Source organism: Theobroma cacao, chromosome 1 (assembly GCF_053813885.1).
Source record: "Theobroma cacao isolate CCN51 chromosome 1, ASM5381388v1, whole genome shotgun sequence".
Taxonomy (NCBI): domain Eukaryota; kingdom Viridiplantae; phylum Streptophyta; class Magnoliopsida; order Malvales; family Malvaceae; genus Theobroma; species Theobroma cacao.
Genome location: NC_142639.1, coordinates 11996192 through 12015267, shown reverse-complemented (window position 1 = coordinate 12015267; position 19076 = coordinate 11996192). Strand labels below are relative to the sequence as shown.

At 32.7% G+C, this 19076-nt stretch overlaps 2 protein-coding genes across 6 annotated transcripts; both read right to left on the bottom strand.

Annotated features, from left to right (window-relative positions):
• Window positions 1-924: 924 nt before the first annotated feature.
• LOC18612346 (Nodulin MtN21 /EamA-like transporter family protein) lies at window positions 925-8478 on the bottom strand. 2 transcript variants are annotated; one of them, XM_007049101.3, is made up of 10 exons: window positions 8244-8478; window positions 7283-7436; window positions 6463-6637; window positions 5561-5676; window positions 5391-5458; window positions 3747-3943; window positions 3457-3523; window positions 2023-2094; window positions 1748-1813; window positions 925-1199 (listed from the first exon to the last, which is right to left on the bottom strand). In XM_007049101.3, exons 1-10 carry the CDS (start codon window positions 8433-8435, stop codon window positions 1065-1067), a joined length of 1242 nt encoding a protein of 413 aa, XP_007049163.2. In that variant the 5' UTR covers window positions 8436-8478; the 3' UTR covers window positions 925-1064. The 2 variants fall into 2 exon arrangements, with proteins under 2 accessions (XP_007049163.2, XP_007049165.2); XM_007049103.3 differs by having other exon boundaries at window positions 3747-3897; window positions 5399-5458; window positions 8244-8477.
• Window positions 8479-9101: 623 nt separating this feature from the next.
• Window positions 9102-17100, bottom strand: LOC18612345 (Major facilitator superfamily protein). Of its 4 annotated transcripts, none has more exons than XM_088803123.1 (12): window positions 16756-17099; window positions 16544-16667; window positions 15592-15792; window positions 14834-14933; window positions 14203-14315; window positions 13095-13188; window positions 12845-13001; window positions 12426-12568; window positions 12241-12330; window positions 10572-10660; window positions 9954-10068; window positions 9102-9659 (listed from the first exon to the last, which is right to left on the bottom strand). In XM_088803123.1, the coding sequence occupies exons 1-12, from the start codon at window positions 16928-16930 to the stop codon at window positions 9465-9467; spliced, it is 1596 nt and encodes a 531-aa protein (XP_088659249.1). In that variant the 5' UTR covers window positions 16931-17099; the 3' UTR covers window positions 9102-9464. The 4 variants fall into 4 exon arrangements, with proteins under 4 accessions (XP_088659249.1, XP_088659251.1, XP_017969690.2 ...); XM_088803125.1 differs by having other exon boundaries at window positions 9102-9438; XM_018114201.2 differs by having other exon boundaries at window positions 12241-12314; window positions 12422-12568; window positions 16756-17097.
• Window positions 17101-19076: the final 1976 nt, after the last annotated feature.

Genomic DNA, 19076 nt, shown 5'->3' with positions numbered 1-19076 from the left:
GATATATTAATAGACTAAAAACCCATTAAATCTTAATTTTAATTTAATTTAATTTATATCTAAATCTAAATATACATAATTAAATTTAAAATTCAAATCATATTACACTTTTTGTATCTGATCTATTATACTAATTGATTTGACCTAAACTTCTTAAATTATAATATAATAGATATTCATATATATATATATATATATAATAATTACATATTTTTTTAATTTTTTTATTCTATTCTTAATTTCATTACGAAGGATATTTGACTTTCTTGCTACTTCATGATTTACGAAGCTTGGGGAAAACAGTCAAGCATTTTTCAACACTTTTTGGACCCCATTTTTACAGTTCTAAGTTAAAAAGTGAATTTTTTTTTGAAAGTTAAGTTAAAAAGTGATTTTAATTACGTACTCGACTTTCTTTTTCTGTAAGCCAGTCTGTGCTATCTATTCATCGAAAGGTAGTTTTCCCATTGGATTTTACATTTTAGTACATAGCAACCGGTTTAAATTCTAAGATGATATCTTTCTTGGAGACTAGATTATGTAATTTACTAACAGATTTTAGATTTTGATTTTCTAGAAAATATAAAAAAAACAAATTTAAGATTTTACATGATTACAGTTTTTTATTTGTTTTAAATAAAACAATAAATATATAACTCAAATATATCTTCTAGATATCACTAAACCTGAGATAATAGTTAGAATTAATTTTTCAATGGCTTATATACGTGGTGGAATTGAATGACAAAGATCTTCAAAAGAAATAAATAAAATGTTTCAATCTCATTTCAAACAATTACAAAGATTTAAAAAACTTATAAATATGAAAGCTACTTACCTCATCGAATTAACTTTTTTTTTTTTTTTTAAAAAAAGGTTATCTGTACAAATAATAACCAATATACAGTTAAATAAAAAAGATAATTTTTTTGAATACGATATGATTTACTTTGCTTTAAATGCGACAAGATGAAACCCAAAGCTACTAAATACAATTAAAAAATTTTATGGAAAAACACGTTGAACACAAACTATGGGTGGTAAAGAAAAGATTGTAATATTTCTCATTCAGTCTCTTTTTGGGGTCCAAGAAACATGGTACACGACACTGAGATTAATATAAGTAGACACCCAACAAGTCGACCAAAAGAAGGAGCGACTCTTGATGTGCTTATGCCCCATAACTGTGACAAGGCAGCCTGAAACACAAATCAAAAACCCAATTCAATATGATTAGTGGATACCCAAAGCAATTACTAGACAATGTTTAACTAGTTCACACTAACTGAGATGGACAATGACTAACTAAAATTGTACAAAGATCAAACCATTTGAATTTCTTCTTCAGACTAGTAAAATTATTTCTCCTTTACTACTGGTCCCATGGTATGTGTTCACAATTCATAAAGTCAAAACACAAGCCTTTTCCTTTCTCCAGAACATTCTTTATAATAATTTAAGTATCCTCGCCCTGATGGAAATTATCTTTTATTTTTTTTCTTACTACATTCCTCCAATCCGAACAATTAGAGGAATTAGATTTCACCTTGAGGCTCTTCTCTCCTTATATCCTATCCTGTCTTTTATATTCTCCTACCAACGACTCCAAAGGCATTGTTAGCATTAGTGCCTTCAACTTCAATTTTTACTGCAAGCAGTTTCCTCCAGCTTGAACTTACTCAAGCTCAAGATCCAACAACCTCATCAAAACAAATACCCAAAAGTGCAACTGTGAGAGAGAGAGTACCTCAATAAACTGGACATTTGCAACTTTGCTGATTTTCTCAAGCTGAAGTCCTCGTGCTAAAAGCACCTGTAGCAGAACATGCTCAGACATATATAGAACTAAAGCATTGCCATATAATTATAAAGAACTATGCTTCAGTACACTAGTTATTATCATTATTGTGATAGCAAAATAGGTCAGATAAAATTTCAGTTTTTACTTATTACAATATTGTCGGTGCAATAGTAATTATTGATTGTTAAAGTGGAAAACCATACTATAGTTGAGAGTCAAACCTCAGCTAAGAAGGACAGAATACCAAGTGCAATCATAAGAGATAAAGAATAGAAACCTGGCAGCACAAACTCCTGCAATGTTCATGCAGACTTCTGTCAAGAAATGCTCTATCCACTTGAATACCAAGAAGTGCAACAAATATAAACCATATTCAAAATAATGATTTCTATGCTTTAAGTTAAAACCAGAATTGCAGTAAATGATTGTAAAACTCTTGAGAGTTATCCAAGGTGGTTGATTTGCAAAGCACATAACAACAACAAAACCACATGGATCACACTATGCCATTGTGCTATTTTTATGGCCATATCCTCAATAAGCTTAGTAGACGCATGGTCTTTTTTCAATACTTTTCACCCATGTCTTCGTTGGTCTTCCCTTTATTTTGATGTGGGAATTCTAAGTAAGTCACATCTTCTTAGTCGAAGACTTGTAGGCTGTAGCCTCACATGGCCAAACCTTTACCACCTTAAACATATTTCCCTCATTTTGTCTTAAATAGTTACCAATCCTACCTTCCCCAGAATATATTCATTTCTAAACTTATCCTTCACTCTATACTCACATCCATTTTAGCATCCTCATCAAGTACACCATCTTCTACATATGTTAGTACATAGCTACCAAAAACAATTCATAATTTGATGGATAATCCTTCCAGAGTTTTCATTCTTAAGATCATCATATATAATGAAGAGTTGAATTTTAGGTTTTAACAAATCATGTAATTATAATACTTTTACAAATTTGATAATGAACTAAAACCAAGAAGAACTAATTAGCTAATACATCATCCTTAAGTGAACTAATATGTAAAATAAACAACATAATCCATCAACACGAAATACCTTCTCATAAAACAAAAGAGATAATAAGGTCTAGCAGGATTGATTAGTTGGTCAAACATAACTTGAACAGCACAATGTGTCACTCCAAATGACATCAGCAAACGACATATTTGGCTTGGTCATTCGAATTGCCAACTAGAAAGTAGGGTGCCAGGTTCTAGTTCATATGTTATCTATTTCTTTATATACAACATTTTTAAAAACGTAATGGTTAGGCCATACTCATGGCTTACAAGATGCAATCCAAAGAGTTATAAAGTGAAATCCAAAAGTTGGTGGCAGATAAGCACTAGAAGTGCCAATCTGCAAATTGGAGCATGTCTACCCCCTAGAAGCAGATTAGGGCAAATATAAATGTCCATTTATGCATTACTGCAGCTTCAATATTTGGCAGTCAAAACCAGGCAGTAGCCAAAATGTTTAGCTTATATCTTAATCAATTGAAGTGGAAATAATAAATGGAACAATTATGCATACGAAAATGGTGCTTTATGACATTAGATCAGCTCTGGTCAAAACTTTATTTACATACATGTACAAAATGTCTCTCTAAACATTTAAAAATTGATCATTTTATGCACTCACCTCAAAGGCAAATGTGCATATTCCTGCAGCAGGGCTGGCCAGTATGCCAAATGAAAGAACTGTCACCCTAGAAAGGAGCATTCGCTTCAAGCATCAATAGCATGACAGATAAAATGAGGGTAGATATCATCATAAAGATGTGAGCATAAATATTGGAATAAAGATTACGGAAATAGTCAGGAGCAAGTTTGACAGCAAGCGTTAAGCAACATATAAATATAGCAAGAATTGCAGAAGGCGAAAATTTCAAAGGCTTCCGTTCTAGTTCTAAAAGGAAAAAAAAATCTTACACGGGTTGATCTGATTCCTTAGCAGCAGCCTTTATAAGACAGTAGCTGATTCCACCAGATATAGACGAAAATAAACCAATCAAGACTGCATACATATGTTGACTTCCTCTCAAATTGATATTGCTTGCTTCCTCAGCTTTAAGTAGCCCTCCTGCCACATCCCAGGAAGGGTGAAAAGTCCCGCAGTAATAGGTTTGCTACCAGTAATGCACAGTTACAGGAAAAAATATAAATAATTCCACAAGTCAAGAAGAGTGAGTAAAACTGAAGGACATGATTTTGTTCATCCCCATTCCTCATGCAAGCATTCATGAGTTTACCATAAGGGAATTGAACAGGTATAGCTTTGCCAGAATTCATTAAAAGAGAAGTAGAAAACACATGTCCACTATGCCAGCCACTAGAAGGAAATGTGCGTATTAATGTTAAACCTCTATAGAAAAACAATAAAAAAAAGCATTGTCCTCCTCAATAACATCAACTCTGCAATAACTTTCAAAAAAAAAAAAAGAAAACAAAAACTCTGCAATCACAATATTTTTATGAAAAAAAAGCAAATAAATACATAAACAAAATCAGAAAATGTTGAGTTACGCCTATGGAAGAATTAATTTATGTTTTAGGATGGATTTAAATAATTGCCTCAAACTGCTTTGTTGTGGTTTATGATGGTTCTTTATACCAGATGGTATTAGGGTTTAGAGAGCAGAATGCATTTACAAAGTAATTATGCTAACAAAAAGTTGAAGTTTGGAGGGAAGGCAGGTAAGATGGAATTTTCAGGCAGCAGTAAGAAGATAGCTTTGAGGGCTCTGATGATTTGGTTAGTTAATGGAATTGGCTGGCATTGAAAAGTCTAGAATTTAACTTAAGGCTCTGAATAAGGCAAGAAAGGGCTGAAACTTCGTAGAACTGAACAGTAACTTGAGAACAGTGAAATTGCGAATTTGGGTTTCAAGGTTTGGAATTTTTGGTGTTAAAAAAGAGAAGAATCACTACTAGCTATGAACTTAAATTGAGAACACAAATCTAAAATAATAAAAGGAAAATAAATCTATAAATAGTAATTTTTTGTCTTTTTTTTATATCCAAAAAAAGGGAAAGACCAAAAAGAACTAAATGATCCACAAAACTCAACTCCTTAACAGCTCTCCAATAGTTTTCAAACTATAATAATTAATAGATGCATAGACTACCTTTCATATCAGACCAGAACGAGGACTCTAAACTCTTAATCTTGAAATTTAAAACTGAAATTAAATTAAATTAACTAAAGACTGTACAAAAGAATTAATAACTTGTTTATAAAAAGAAAATTAATAACTTAAAAAAGAACTAAATAAAAAACATATTTTCAATGTGGGACTTGAAACGAAATGGACATTCAGTTTGTATAAGAGAAAGAATTTTTTGATCAAAAGGATAAAATTCTCAATTTTATTATATTTAGCAACTAGAGACTGACACACAGAAATAAAGTAGCAAACATGCAGAAAGAGACAAAAGAGAAGAGAAGTGATGTTACTGAAGGGATTGCAGGAAAGCATAAGCATGGGGACCATAAAAATCATGCATTAGCATTAAACCTTTAACATATCCAAGGCATTCTTTCTTAGCACATTAGAGAAGGTTCTGTTAACTCACTTCTGTACCTTGTGTAGTAAGCATCTGCTGAAAAATGAAAAGCATGCCAAAGAAACTGCAAGCAAGACCTGGAAAGGAAAAATAATAAATAAAGTAATCACACTCCTATGGTAATGCAGCTCAAATTTATATCATAAGTCAAGACAGAAAGTACAAAAACATTAGCAGACCTCCGATTTCTGCAATTTTCAACGTCTCTTGCAAAATAATTCTAGCCATGATTGAAGCCACTATTGGAGTTGTAAAGCTTAATACAATAGCCTGAGAAAAAGGTATTCGCTGAATGCTGAAAACAAAATTGAGCCAAGCAATTATTACTTCAGGATTATCTTAGTTATGGTCACAAGGATAAAGCTTACAAGCCATAGCAAAGAGCACTCCAACAATGGTGGAGCATTATACTGAAATTTGACTAGAACAAGAAAAAAGGTTGCGAGTTGAAAGGTGAAAGTATTCATATTGTTTAAGCCACTACCAACAGTGCATTATCCTGGCAAAAAGATAAATTTATGTTTACCTTGGTAACAATTTATGTCCTATGCCAACCTGATGATCTAATTTACCAATTTCATCTAGGCAATGCTTTAATTAGTTCACATGAAAACTATGGGAACTGCAGCCATAAGAGTGATAAAGCCTTCATTGTACATTGCAAAGAATGTAGAGCTCTCAACAACTTGATATAAGAAGGCAGACACATATGCAGTTACAGTCACCACCACCAACCATCGTGCCCCCCCCCCCCCCCCCCCCCCCCCCCCCCCCACAAAAAAAAAAAAATGTTCTACAACGCCTAGCATGACTTGAGGAACTTTATTGTCCATATAATCTTGCAAAAGAAGCTTTATAACTTTAGCAAGATGAAAATGCTGTATGAAAATCCAAACAGATAAAGTGGGAGCAGTCCAATATGAGCAGATATTTCTTTTCTTCCTTTGTTATTTTTTCTCTGATTCAGAAAAAGAGGAGGAAAGGGGTCACCAACGTAAGCAAACCCTAAAAAAGCCTAAAAAGCAAGCATGTTAAGTGAAACATTTTTTTTTTTTTGCTCAAACTGTTAAGTGAAACTTACCAATAGATAAAACTCAATAATGAGAGATATCCCACTAGGGCTCTTAAAACTAAAAGATTCCTGGGATGTATTGCTCCAAAAATTGGCAGCCCACTTCTTCTCAACCATATATATGATAGTATCACGGTAACTGTACATCTTGCAAATGCAGTCTCCAACAAGGGAATTGACTGAGCTGCCGTCATAAAACCATAAAAAAAAAAAAGAGGATAATTAGATCAATGAAAACTTTATGTAAAACCATCTTGTGCCACAAATAATTTAAAATCATCAAAAAATAGATGTCAGAAGCTACTAAAGAAAGGGAAGGCATAAAAAACTTAAAATAAAAGAGGTGCAGCACCAATAATAACATCAATATTGCACATATCTATGCATCAATAACAAAAAGACTTATTGATGTTTACAACTTATCTATATCTTCATTTGATTTAGATTCATAAAAAACTTAAAAATAAAAGAGTGCAGCACCAATAATAACATCAATATTGCATATATCTATGCAAAAATAGCAAAAAGACTTATTGATGTTTACGACTTATCTATATCTTAATTCGATTTAGATTTAGAAGTTTCTTCTAGGTAATTAAAGTTTAAGACTTAATTTATGCTATTTAGAAGTTATGAGTACTTGGCTTATTATATCCCAGACTATTGAGACTAACTAGGGTTATGTTCAAAATGTCATTTCATTAGAACTTTCATGGGGAGGAGCAAAAGATAATTTATAAGAGAAAAGGGACTAATTTACATATGAAGCAACACATATGATATTCCTTGTAACTTGGCTTCCACCATAGAGGAGCAGAAACTTACTAACCAGTGAAATTATCTGAAAGAACTTCCATGATAAAGTAGGTTATAGATGATAAGGTCATGCAAATTAGACCAGAGTAACTGGAACCATTCCATACCCACAAAATAAACTGTGAAACTGGAGATATCTCAGTTTCTGATACTTTTATCACTTGCCCCTGCAAAAACATCAAACCACCTTAGCTAAATTCAGTTCATAAACTAAAAGACTTCAACATTACCTTTTATATTCTTGGTAAGCAAATATTAGTGTTAGTTTAGCATAAGCAACATGGTTAACTATGTATTTCAATCAACTAGACAAGCTTAAAGACTCTGTTTGGTTGATGCTTTTATTATTTGCTTTTTGTTCTTTTTGCAAAAAATCAATAGAAAGCAAAAAGAAAAAAAAAACAAAAAAACTAGTAGTGAAAAGCAAATAGCAAAGGCACTAACCAAACAGAATCTAATTTGATGAGCCTTGCCGTTTAATGTCACTATGATTTCTACTTCTACATTTAATTTTCCATTGCTTCAAATCTATATCAAATTGTTCATATTTTGCCAATCAAATCTGAGTTAAGAAAAGCCACTTAATTGCAGGCACCATTCTCCATTTCTTTCTACAAAAATTAAATAGCAAAGAGAAAAAGTTAATGCTGTGTTTGGTTGCAGCTTTTAATATTTGCGTTTCACTTTTTTGGATTCTTTTTGGGTATTGATTTTGCTACTCTGTTTCCTTCAGGGGGGCATAAGAAGTTCAACAACCAAAAGTGGCCAAACAAAGTCCTTCGATCTTCAATATACATATAAAAATGAAAAGAACAATAATTCGATAATCAAGCCAAACAATCAAATATCTAATCCAATCGGCTTCTAATAAACAAGAAAAAGTAAATTAAAATACAAACTAAAGATTGAGCAATTAATAATTTTACAATAGAAAAAAAAATGTAAAAATAGAGCTAAGGCTTTACTTTACTTACCCTAGGTTTTCTTCGGGAACGATACACCGAGAAGATGTTGATCTTGGGCCTCTCGCTCTGAGTCAAGAGAGGAGTTATCTCCTCCGACGCCGATGTTGCTGAGCCACCATCAGCAGCTGATTCTGAGGCGCCACGCACGATCAGTTCCACCGTATGATCCCCACCATTCATATTCGCTGAAGCCGCCATCATCACACATTAAAAAAGAAAAAGAAAAGAAATCCTAACGCTTCCTTACAGTGGAATATAACTAATTGAAAGAGAATGTATAAAGTTCAGTTCCGGCGACAAGGAAGGCGCGTTTTTTTTGCATAAAGGACAAAAGAGGAAAAAATGGTTAATGATTTTAGTAGCTCGTGGGTAAAAATGACGTGTCAACGGTCAAGTTGGTGTGTACACTTGGCAGGGACTGCAATGAGAGTGGGACCCCTAAGTGATTCTTGATGCTGTTGATAGCAGCCGTTCGATTCGATAATCAAGGAGATTAAGTGACTGACCGGTTGGGTTTGGTTACTTTAGAATATGTACATACATACGCCAAACATGATTCCGATTGAAGACAGAAAAAATTCCTCATTTCCTGAGGAGGTCGCGCCAAAATGTGAATCATCTGAGCATTTACCTTTAAATCAATGATGTGTGTGTTTGCTTATCGGATTGTTGATTAATCACAGTTACCTGATCGGGTCAAACCTTGTCCTCATCCCAAAAATGGTAAAAATTTTATTTTTAGATGCCTAAGGATTTAAATACAAATTTAAAATCCAGTATGAAACATGAATAATCTAATTTAGACACATAATTTGAATGTGATTATTGATAACATGATTACAAAAAATGTGATTGTTGAAAATATAATTAAAAAAAAAACATTATAACATTTAATATATAAAAAAATGTATCAATTAAAATATTAAAAAATAATATTACAAAGTTTGATTAAAAACACTTTACTGAAAATTAATCAAAGCATTACACATGATAGAGAGAGATACAGCAAAGTACAAAAATTAATGAAATGGGATAAAGTGGATAAATGTCATCTGCATGTCATCCCCCTACCTGGACAATGTTAACTATAAGACTGCAATTCTGCAACGTTGGTCGTTTCCCTTCATTGAAGAGCTAGTGTGATTGCCCCATCAAAGTGATACACAATCAAGCTCAACGCTGCACTTCACCGTGCATCGTTCTCCTGGAGATTGAATCAGAATTAGTCACTTACCTTTTAGGTGGGAAGTTAGAGTTCAGTGACATTTCAATTTCTTCAAGAGATCGTCCTTTTGTTTCAACTATAAAGTAATATGCAAAAATTGCTGACAGCAAGGACACACTGCCAAAACCAGCATAAACTGAAGCAACTCCAAATATCTCCACTAAGTCAAGGAAGAACAGCCCCACCAAGAAATTACAAACCTAGATCAACAAGACACTGCAGCGTGGTAAGAGATGTTTCCTTTGCCCTCAACTGGAGCATCAAGAAACAAAAGTAATACACTAGAGCAATGACACCATTAACATCTTTAGAACATGTATAGCATAAAATTGAACTAACATCAAATAATTGGAAGCCAGTAGTGGTTACAAGCAATATACCTCCACTGACTTCCTAGTTTGACTGTAGGTAATACTAATAATTAACACAAGTTGCAAAATTACTTGGAAGTATGGCCAATCTAAAGAAACTGAACATAAATACAAATCACATACCCAATGAACAGAGAAACTAAACCCCATTATCTTTCCACGTGTCCTGTTGCTACTAAGTTCTGGAATAATGAGACCAGTTACCGGGCCTGCTCCAATTGCAAAGGTGAATACGTACCTACAAGAAAGTATTTTGAAAGAAAGGGCATAAATGGGCTGTTATTTTGGATTTTCAAAAGCCATTAGAATGGGATCCCTTCACCAAGCTCTCCGTGACATTTAAATAGTAAAAGTATATACAAAGAATTAACATTTTAACCATTGGGAAAGTACTCAAAAATCAAGTAGTAAGCTTTTGAAGCTTTTAGGCCTAAATTTGCAGATCAAGCCAAAAAAAAAAAAAAAGAATGCTTCTTTAGCTTTCAACAGCCTAGCTGAGCTAGCCCAGAGTAACTTGTACTATTAGAGGGTTGTCAAGCTTTGTAGACATAATTTGCCTCCCTAACCCATTACTAAATCAGAAACAAGTGATGCAAGTATCAATAATTACACAGATTATTAATGGTCCCACTTAACAGGCAAGACATCAAGGCTTAACATAAAAAAGGGCAATCAACAGGTGTTCAAACTGTAAGGGTCAATATATTTCAGTTTTAAATTAAGCACAATGAGGATTCTTACATAAGAGTTCCAAGGATAGATAAGTTGTGACTGAAATCTTCATCTAATGGAAAATTGATTGCAAAAACAATAACAAACATTGAAACTGCCTGCAAAAAGAGAGTTGATTGCTTAGTATAATTAGCAATGCGTCAATCAAAAGAATGTGTAGTGAACTGAATTGCATACAAGCAGGTTGAGGTACTCAAATGCATGCATGCACACAAACACACACACAGAGAGTCAATCTCCCTTCTTTTGGCCAAGTTTAAAAATTTTTAGTCTGAATGTCTGCATACATGGTGAAAAAACTATAATTTGATATAAATGCATATATATACCGATCTGAAACTAATTAGTTTTACACCCTTCTATAACATCATATATGGTATATATTTTAACAAACCAACGTTGGATTTAACAACCTACTAGTACTCATCACACATGTAAAATTTCAAGTGAATCCGATATCCTTATCATATCAATCAAGAATATTGGCTTTTACAATACATATCACAGTCGAAATTTTATTCAATCAAACAAATAATTAGACATTTTTTAATTAATTTGAAATTTGGCATGCATGATCTACATGAATAGAGCATGAAATCCAACAGAATTAACCAAATATAAATTGTAAGAAAAAGATATGAAATGATGTAAAACAAAATTAGTTTTATACCGATGTAAGTGAATCCTACTCTCTCTCTCTCTCTCTCTCTCTCTCTCTATATATATATATATATATATATATGTTTCTTTATTTGTTGGCAACTTCTTGCCCAAAAAATGAGCAAAACCACTATTTAGCCTCCCTACCAAGCAATGATAGAGCCCAGATTTTGAGTTTGAGGGGGCAAAAGTCTTATCTAATATTAAAGGTTAAATTTTTTTTTATGCTAAATAATGAATTCATATGTAGTATATCAACTAATCTAATACAATAAATACATATTAAAGAAAAACCATAACATAAAAAATTTTCAAAGTTGAGCACGAAGATTTCATATTTGTGGTGTTGTAGCATGTTAAAAGTTTAAGTTTCATGTTAATTCTACACAAGTTCGAGTTAAGAATCTTAACATTGGAGTAGCAAGTTATACAAGATTTAAACTTTTAAGGAAAGTACCTTTTTTTTTTTTTCAAAATAAGGAAACTACCGGTTAAAAGTAGACTAGAATAAACTCTGATGAAATTTTGAAATGTAATTGAGGATTACTTGATTAAGAATATTTTTGAAATCTTTTGACTCTACAATTGGAGAAGGAAGTAGTTCTTTTTCAAATTGTTGTTTACCTAAGTAAAATAGGTTAACTTCAATTATGTAAGAAGAATTAAATTTTACATGTAGTTGAGTCAAAAAAAAAAAAAAAAGTTAAATATTGTTATTGATCATTCATCTATTAATGAGTGAGAATCATGTAAATTTAACTTCACCTTTTTTTTTATTTTTGAGGGCAGGGGGTGCAGGGTTCAGATTATAATTCTGATTTGTGTAAAATCAAATCAGAATATAGGTATAAAAAAAATTTAGGTGCGTCCTTGACACTAAGTGCACATTCCGTACACAAGCAATTACATGTTCAAACAATATGCTTATCTCAATTTCCCTTAAAAGAAGTGTTGCAGCAGTTATTGATACCATTTATGATCATAACTTAGTTTCAAAATAAGGATTTTACTCACTCACCATTCCCAGGTAACTTCCTATAAGAAGCTTTTTCCTTCCTTGCGTATCCATAAAAAAAGATGCGCAGAGTGCACCTGGAGACATCAACCCCTTAACAAGAGTGAGAGGATGTTTTAATAAAAGAAGGATAGAACACATAGATTAAAAAGCAAGAATAAAATACATAAGTTAGATCTCAAACCTACAAAATTTGTAAGTCCAACAAATAAACTTGCCCAAGCACCACTAGCAATTCCAACATCTTGAAAGGTCAATGATGAAAAATACAGAACTCCATTTATTCCAGCAAACTGTTGAAGAACAAAAAGGACTCCTCCAATGAATGCAACTGCAACCAACAAAGGTGTATGAAAACTACATTTTGACACCAATACCAAACCTAACAACAATCTTAAGACTGCAATGTGGAACACCTTAAGAATACCTCAAAATTATTTACATTTTATTGGGTGAGATATCCAACAAGCATTGTATGTTCTTTCGGCAGAAAAAACATATAAGCAAAAGTTGTAAATAACAACTGTTTGATAAAATACCACATTGAAGAAAAAAAAACATCAGAACTGTGACATGACATCCAAAAAAGAAACCACCTTGATACAACCTCGAGAATGTGGCTCTTCTAAAAGTTCCAACCATCTGCTGTCTGCATCACTGCCATCATTCTTGATGACCGACTGGAATTCCTCAATTGCTTTGTCAACTTCTGAGTATCCCCAAAGGTTATGGATAATTGCAGCTGCATCATTTATTTTCCCCGCCTACAGAAATGCCAAAATTCTATGTTTCAAAAAGACATGCCAAGAAATAACAGATGTGGAATATGGAATCAACAAATGAAACAAGGGTCATACTCTGCATAGCCAGCGGGGGCTTTCCACAGCAAATTGCATACCAAGTGAAAGAAGAAAGCCAGGGATACTTGCTATATAGAACATTGTCCTCCACCTAGAAAAGATACTTTGCTAGATTCTTTAGCAGGTTGGAGAAAGAAAACCTAAAATTGGATAAAAAAATCTGCCATGTGGCTACAAAATTCAACTAGATGACAGGCATTAAACTAGCACATTAACATACGGCACATACTTCTGATGCTTATAAGTTCCCATGAAACCAGATATTTAGTTGTTTGAACACAGAATGTATTGAAACAAAATATGATCAAACAGGTATTGCCTATAGGCGAAAATGACAATAGAATAAACCTAGATGATAGGCATTGAACTAAAAAACACACATTTTTGCTGCCTAGGAGTTTCCATGAAACCAAACAAACAGTTGTTTGTAAACAGAATATCTGAGACAAGATACTACATCAAATAAAATTGCCAATAAATTGAAGGTAAGAATGACAATATATGAAGAAATATTCACATATATTATAGACAACCAGTTTTACATGATGCATATTCATCACTGATTCTTCAAATCAAGTGTAAGTAAAATCAAGAGCGTGGACGAAGCAGAACCCAGTCCTTTAAACTTGTTTGAAGGGTGTCAGATATAGTAACAGCCAAATTCTTTACAGTACTACCAGTTAATTAATAAGTGTTGCCAATTCTTTGCTCCATCCATGTTTTCACCAATCGTCACAGTCTCCAAGCCATTAATCCTTGTTAGTTTTTAGATCTGCAACTTAGGTTCAGAGAGCCCAAAGTTACCTTGCACTTTGGATTGCTTTGGTTCAGTATCATTATATGATTTGGTTTCTTTCTGATTGAGCAATATGCAAAACTGACAAGGTCCTTTCAGTTCTATGTTATGTTCTTAAACCTATAAACTTATGTGTAAATTACCTCAACATTATGATTGTAAGGTTGCAAAGAAACTAACCTTGTAGAAAGGTTTACTTTATGATCCATATGTGAAATTAAGTTAGAAAGAAAAAAGGAAAATTATATTTCCCTCATCAAAACCACCATGGCTCTGAACAAAGGCCAAAGGAGGGAAAAAGGTTCTCACCAATGTGGATCATCCTCTGCTGGTATTCCAAGAAGCAGTGACAGAATAATTCCAAGGCAAGTACCAATTTGGCACAAAGTTCCCAATGAACCCCTATATTTTGTCGGGGCAACCTACAAGGAATAAACAGAAAACAGATAACAATTAAAAAAACTGGAATATTGTCTCCCAAATCCCACAAAACATGCAGCAAGTTTTATCGACCACAAGCTTTAACCAAAAAAAATCAAAGTAGAAATAGCCTCCTGCTCATTTATAACCTGTTCACTTTCATAAAGTCATTTGCAATTAAAGCAGAATTAGATGGTTGACTTACAGTCTACAGATATAGCTGATGACAGAATATTAAATCTCCAAAAAGTTTTCCAGCCAATAACAATTTATTTGCAAAGATTCTCTTTTTCTTGTTTAATGATGACACACTTTTACTCAGTTTACATCCATCTAACATGGCACTGGACAGAATCAGGGTACAATAAAAAGGAATCTTAATGGCAATTATTTTACATTTTTAAGAATAAGAAGAGGTTCCCCCGACTCCACATTTCAACTAAGAGGAAAATTTCAGATGTGATGAGGTACAATAGAACTGTAAAACCTAGAAGTCAGCATACTTGCCATGAAGAAGTACCTCCGAAATATAAATTGGAACAAGAACAGTGTTGACACCAATACCAAGGCCAACAAGAAATCTTCCCAACAGTATTTCATCTAAGGAATGTGCTTGTGCACTGTCACAAATTGAAAAGAGTCAACCTTAATTAAAAATGAAAATTATGCAAAACACATTTCAATATGAAAGCAACGAAACACCTAACAACTCAACTAAATATGAAGAAACTATTTAAACCTTTTTCTTATGTGCCCTCAAAAGTAGTTCAGTATGTTTCTCCCGTGAGTGAGTCTAAGAAGCATTATAAGTTGCTTTGGTGGTAAAGTAAAACAAACAACAAGTACAAAAAGATAAATCATTCACTAGTGGCTCTTTTCTGAAAGATCTATGGCGTAACAAAATAATGATTCAGGTGTAGTTATCCTAGTAACAGTAATACTTCATGGGAAGCACAAGCAACCAAAGGGGTTTCTTTAAGATATAAATTGGTTTACAAGTTGGAAATAGACCTTTCAAGCACATAAAGTAAAAGAAGCTGGTGTACTATGAGATCTACAGGTCCTACTTGGATAAATACAAGCAGAAATAAGAGATAGGATGTAAAGCACATAAAGGAACCAAAGAGTGCAAAATAATTAATGTAATCTATTATCAATACTTCATAGCCCCATCTACATCAATTTTGAACAAATTCAAGCACCTGCCGATTTCACTTGGAATAGAGAAGGGACAAAATGGATCACTAGGATTTCACAATGCGTATATGCTATAATTACCTCACAATTGCACCAAGAATCAATGGTATTGTGTCAATCTGAAAAGTACGGCGACAACCAAGTTTGTCTACCAGTGAACCACAACTTATGCTTCCAACAAAAGCTCCGGCAATGAATATGCTCACCACAAGCCCCTCAAGAATTGGATCTCCTTCAAAACCAAGTTCTCGAGCGATTGAAATGATGGGACCATTCATTACGCTGCAAAACAAAACAGCTTCATGAACTAGAATTCTTACAGAAATCAATCCATCCCCATCAATTCATGCTTTGACATGTTAGTGAGAAAACTTTGAATCTTCATTGTTACAACTGAAGTCCAATGACCATATATTCTTTAGTATTTAGAAGTCAATATTAATTTGGCTGCTAAGAAACTTGAATGGAATGAAAGAAAAAAAAAAAAAACATGAACACTGACTTTCAAATTATACAATTCGACTGAGGTAGTGAAAAGTCAAAAATCAGCTGTAAACCATTACCTCCATAACTTGCAGTTTTTTAAGTCTCTTAAACCAAGTTAATTAGCTATTAAAAAGTAGTCATCTAATTCTTTTCAGAATCAATTAAGCCAAGCAATACCAGAGAAGCTGAAATTAATATCTAATAGTGTATCGATTGGTATACCACATATGCGGCGATAGAGTTTAAAAACTTTGCAAGTAGGGTTTATACACTTGCAATGTATCCATTTAACTAAATATGTTAAAGTTAACATGTCACTGTTGATTTTCTTATTCATAGTTAGATAAGCACTTGGTAAATTTATAAATCTGCTTGTAACATAATTTCCACTTTCGCAACAGCTAAAGGGTGATAACTAATAGTAGGTAACAATAGCATTATAAGTTCAATCAGAGCTTCACTCAGTTCCAGCTTTTTCAAGTGTTTCAATGCAATATCATAAATAGCAAGAATTTTACTTTAAATTTAAAAGAAAAGAAAAACTTACCCTATGTGATAGCCGAAAAGGAAATTGGACATTGAAGCAGTCAAAACGTGAGGAAAAGCAGGAAGCCATCCCAAATCAACACTTCGATCATTGCTTTTCTCTTGTGTCGGCAAATCTTCACCATCTGCAATTTAATCCCTAATATCATAATTAAATAGAAGAAAAACTTACTCATGAATTGAATTTGATGTAAGATAATACGGTAGGAGCACCAGGATTTTGAGTCTGCAACTGCTTCTTCGTCGCTGAAACTTTCAACTTTACTGGCGGAAACCGGAAACCGAAACCAAAAGTCTTCGGTTTATGGAATAATTTGGGGTTTAAATGAGAGGTGAAGATCGGGGGAACCGGGACAACCGGTTGGTGGAGTACGGTGGCGACCCACATCGGATCACGGAGAGCAGGAGAGAGAGGAAAATCTAACAGAAAGAAGGGGCAGTACAGTTTTTCTTTTTTTTTTTCTTTCTTCGATAGAAATGTAAGGATATGCCACGTGGCGGAATTTGTTAGGTGTGCAAGCAAGGACAAGAATAGAACGGTCGAGATAGGAGTAAGAAAATTTGGCGGGAATGCACCTGGTCAAGAGTTTGGATTAGAGTTTCCAACAGTGATATAAAAAATAAAGACAATAACTGCTGCTGATAGGAAGCACCCTTGGGCCTTGGGCCGTGGCTTTTGCTACTAACCTTAGCTTGAAGGTTTTCGGCGTAAAGAGCATTTTTATTTTTTCAATCATTTTATCTATCTTCTATTGAATCCTTTAGGTTCCAAATCAACAAAACACAAGTGGATTTCTAGCAAGCATACAGATTATTGTAAGTAATTAGATTGAATGGGTGACTCGCTCTATAATGCCCAAAAGTTGCCACTTTTGGTTAATGAGTTCGTACATGTTGTACCAACCTTATCAACAAAATTTTCAAAAACAGCCAGGCTGGGAAACATAGGCATATGAGGAATAATAATGAGCTCTCGACCCAAGGCTAAGGGGACACAATGGGCATAAAGACTGTAGATTCGTGACATCTAACAAATTCTATGTATTTCAAGCAAGCAGACGACGTACATATCCTTCCCGCCTCCAACATCAATAATAAAAGGTTTGGTATACCAGACCCCACTAATTCCTAGCCAAGTCCAGCTACTTGGCTCGCATCTTTTAATCGGCAAATTTTCCTACTTCTTCTCCCAATTTTGTGGTTGAGAGTTTTAAATCTTCTTTTTTTTTTTTAATTTTTCTAAATTGAAGATATATATATATATATATATATATATATATATATATATAAGGTGGTTTAATTTCAATTCAAGATGCAAATATCGTGAATCAATGTTATCATTAATATATACAATTGCAAGACAATTTATCGATAAATTTTGAATTTAAAATTATTTATATTAAAATAGATGATGTAATCAACTGAATTAGAATGTTGTTGGCAAAAATATTACATTCAATATTCATTACATAAAAAAATTAATAAACAAATTAAACCAACTTATTATTAATGTCTCTCCATTATTTTATCTTCTTTTTGAAAAATGAAAATAAATAGATTAGTTTAATTTCCAATCAAAGACGTCAATGTTAAGAATTATTATTATCATTGGATATATGGCTTGTCTCCACAGTTTATCGATCAAATTCAAATCCATTTATTTGCGTTGAAGTGTACTATCTTATCAATTGAGTTAACATATTAATAGTCAAAATGTTAAATTTAATAATTATCATATTAAAAATAATAATAAATTAATATAAAATTAAACAATACCATACATGATAAAATCTGAATATTGAACCTAAAACTTTTTAGGCCATATCCTTCCTATCAGGACAAAGCCTCATTCATTATTATTATAGTTTAAACTTAAATGCAAAGTCCATGGTTTCAAATCTATATTTCCTTACACGTATCAAAGAGCATTCTCTCCTTTATCAATGCCTTTTTTTTTCAATTCCTTCTTACATCATGTATATGTCACAGATTTTATATTAATAAAAGATAAAATAAATTTTGAATATATAAATATAAATATTTCTTTACCTATCAAATATATCTTTTGAATTAAAAATATAAACTTGTAACATATACTTGTATATCAATAAAAGTTTAAATAATAAATTCTAATATGACTTGAAATTGCCAACAATTATTGATATTGTACTAAATGCAACTAATGCATACAAATATTTGTAATAAAATATATTATAGCTTGTATATTATGTATTGTTGTTGGTTCATTTGTAGGATGTTCATTATGTGATGAAATGGTCTATCATACAAATATAATTTTTAGATGTATTTATGTTGAAAGAATTTTTTTTGACTTTTCTATATGGTCTGTTTTTACTACATTTTTTGCTTTAATTCAGATTTTGTAACACCTTTTGTGATACATAATAAAATAACCAAAATTAATATTTAAAAAAATATAAAAAATAATATCTCTATTATATTTTATTAGGATGGAAACACTTAAGAGCTCTAGAAATTCCTCTTCGAAAGGTAGTTGTCTCTTCACCCCTTCT

Bases quoted from the DNA above. Each gene is read 5' to 3' on its own strand.
- LOC18612345 (XM_088803123.1), bottom strand. From the start codon at position 16,930: ATGTGGGTCGCCACCGTACTCCACCAACCGGTTGTCCCGGTTCCCCCG. The intron at 14,316-14,833 runs GTACTTCTTCAT...TATTCCTTGTAG, and splicing joins TTCCAATTTATATTTCGGAG to GTTGCCCCGACAAAATATAG. The intron at 9,660-9,953 runs GTATGTGATTTG...TTGTTGATCTAG, and splicing joins TTAGTTTCTCTGTTCATTGG to GTTTGTAATTTCTTGGTGGG.
- LOC18612346 (XM_007049101.3), bottom strand. From the start codon at position 8,435: ATGATGGCGGCTTCAGCGAATATGAATGGTGGGGATCATACGGTGGAA. The intron at 6,638-7,282 runs GTTAGTAAGTTT...TTATGACGGCAG, and splicing joins TCTTTCAGATAATTTCACTG to CTCAGTCAATTCCCTTGTTG. The intron at 3,524-3,746 runs GTAAGATTTTTT...GCTCCTTTCTAG, and splicing joins AAGGAATCAGATCAACCCGT to GGTGACAGTTCTTTCATTTG.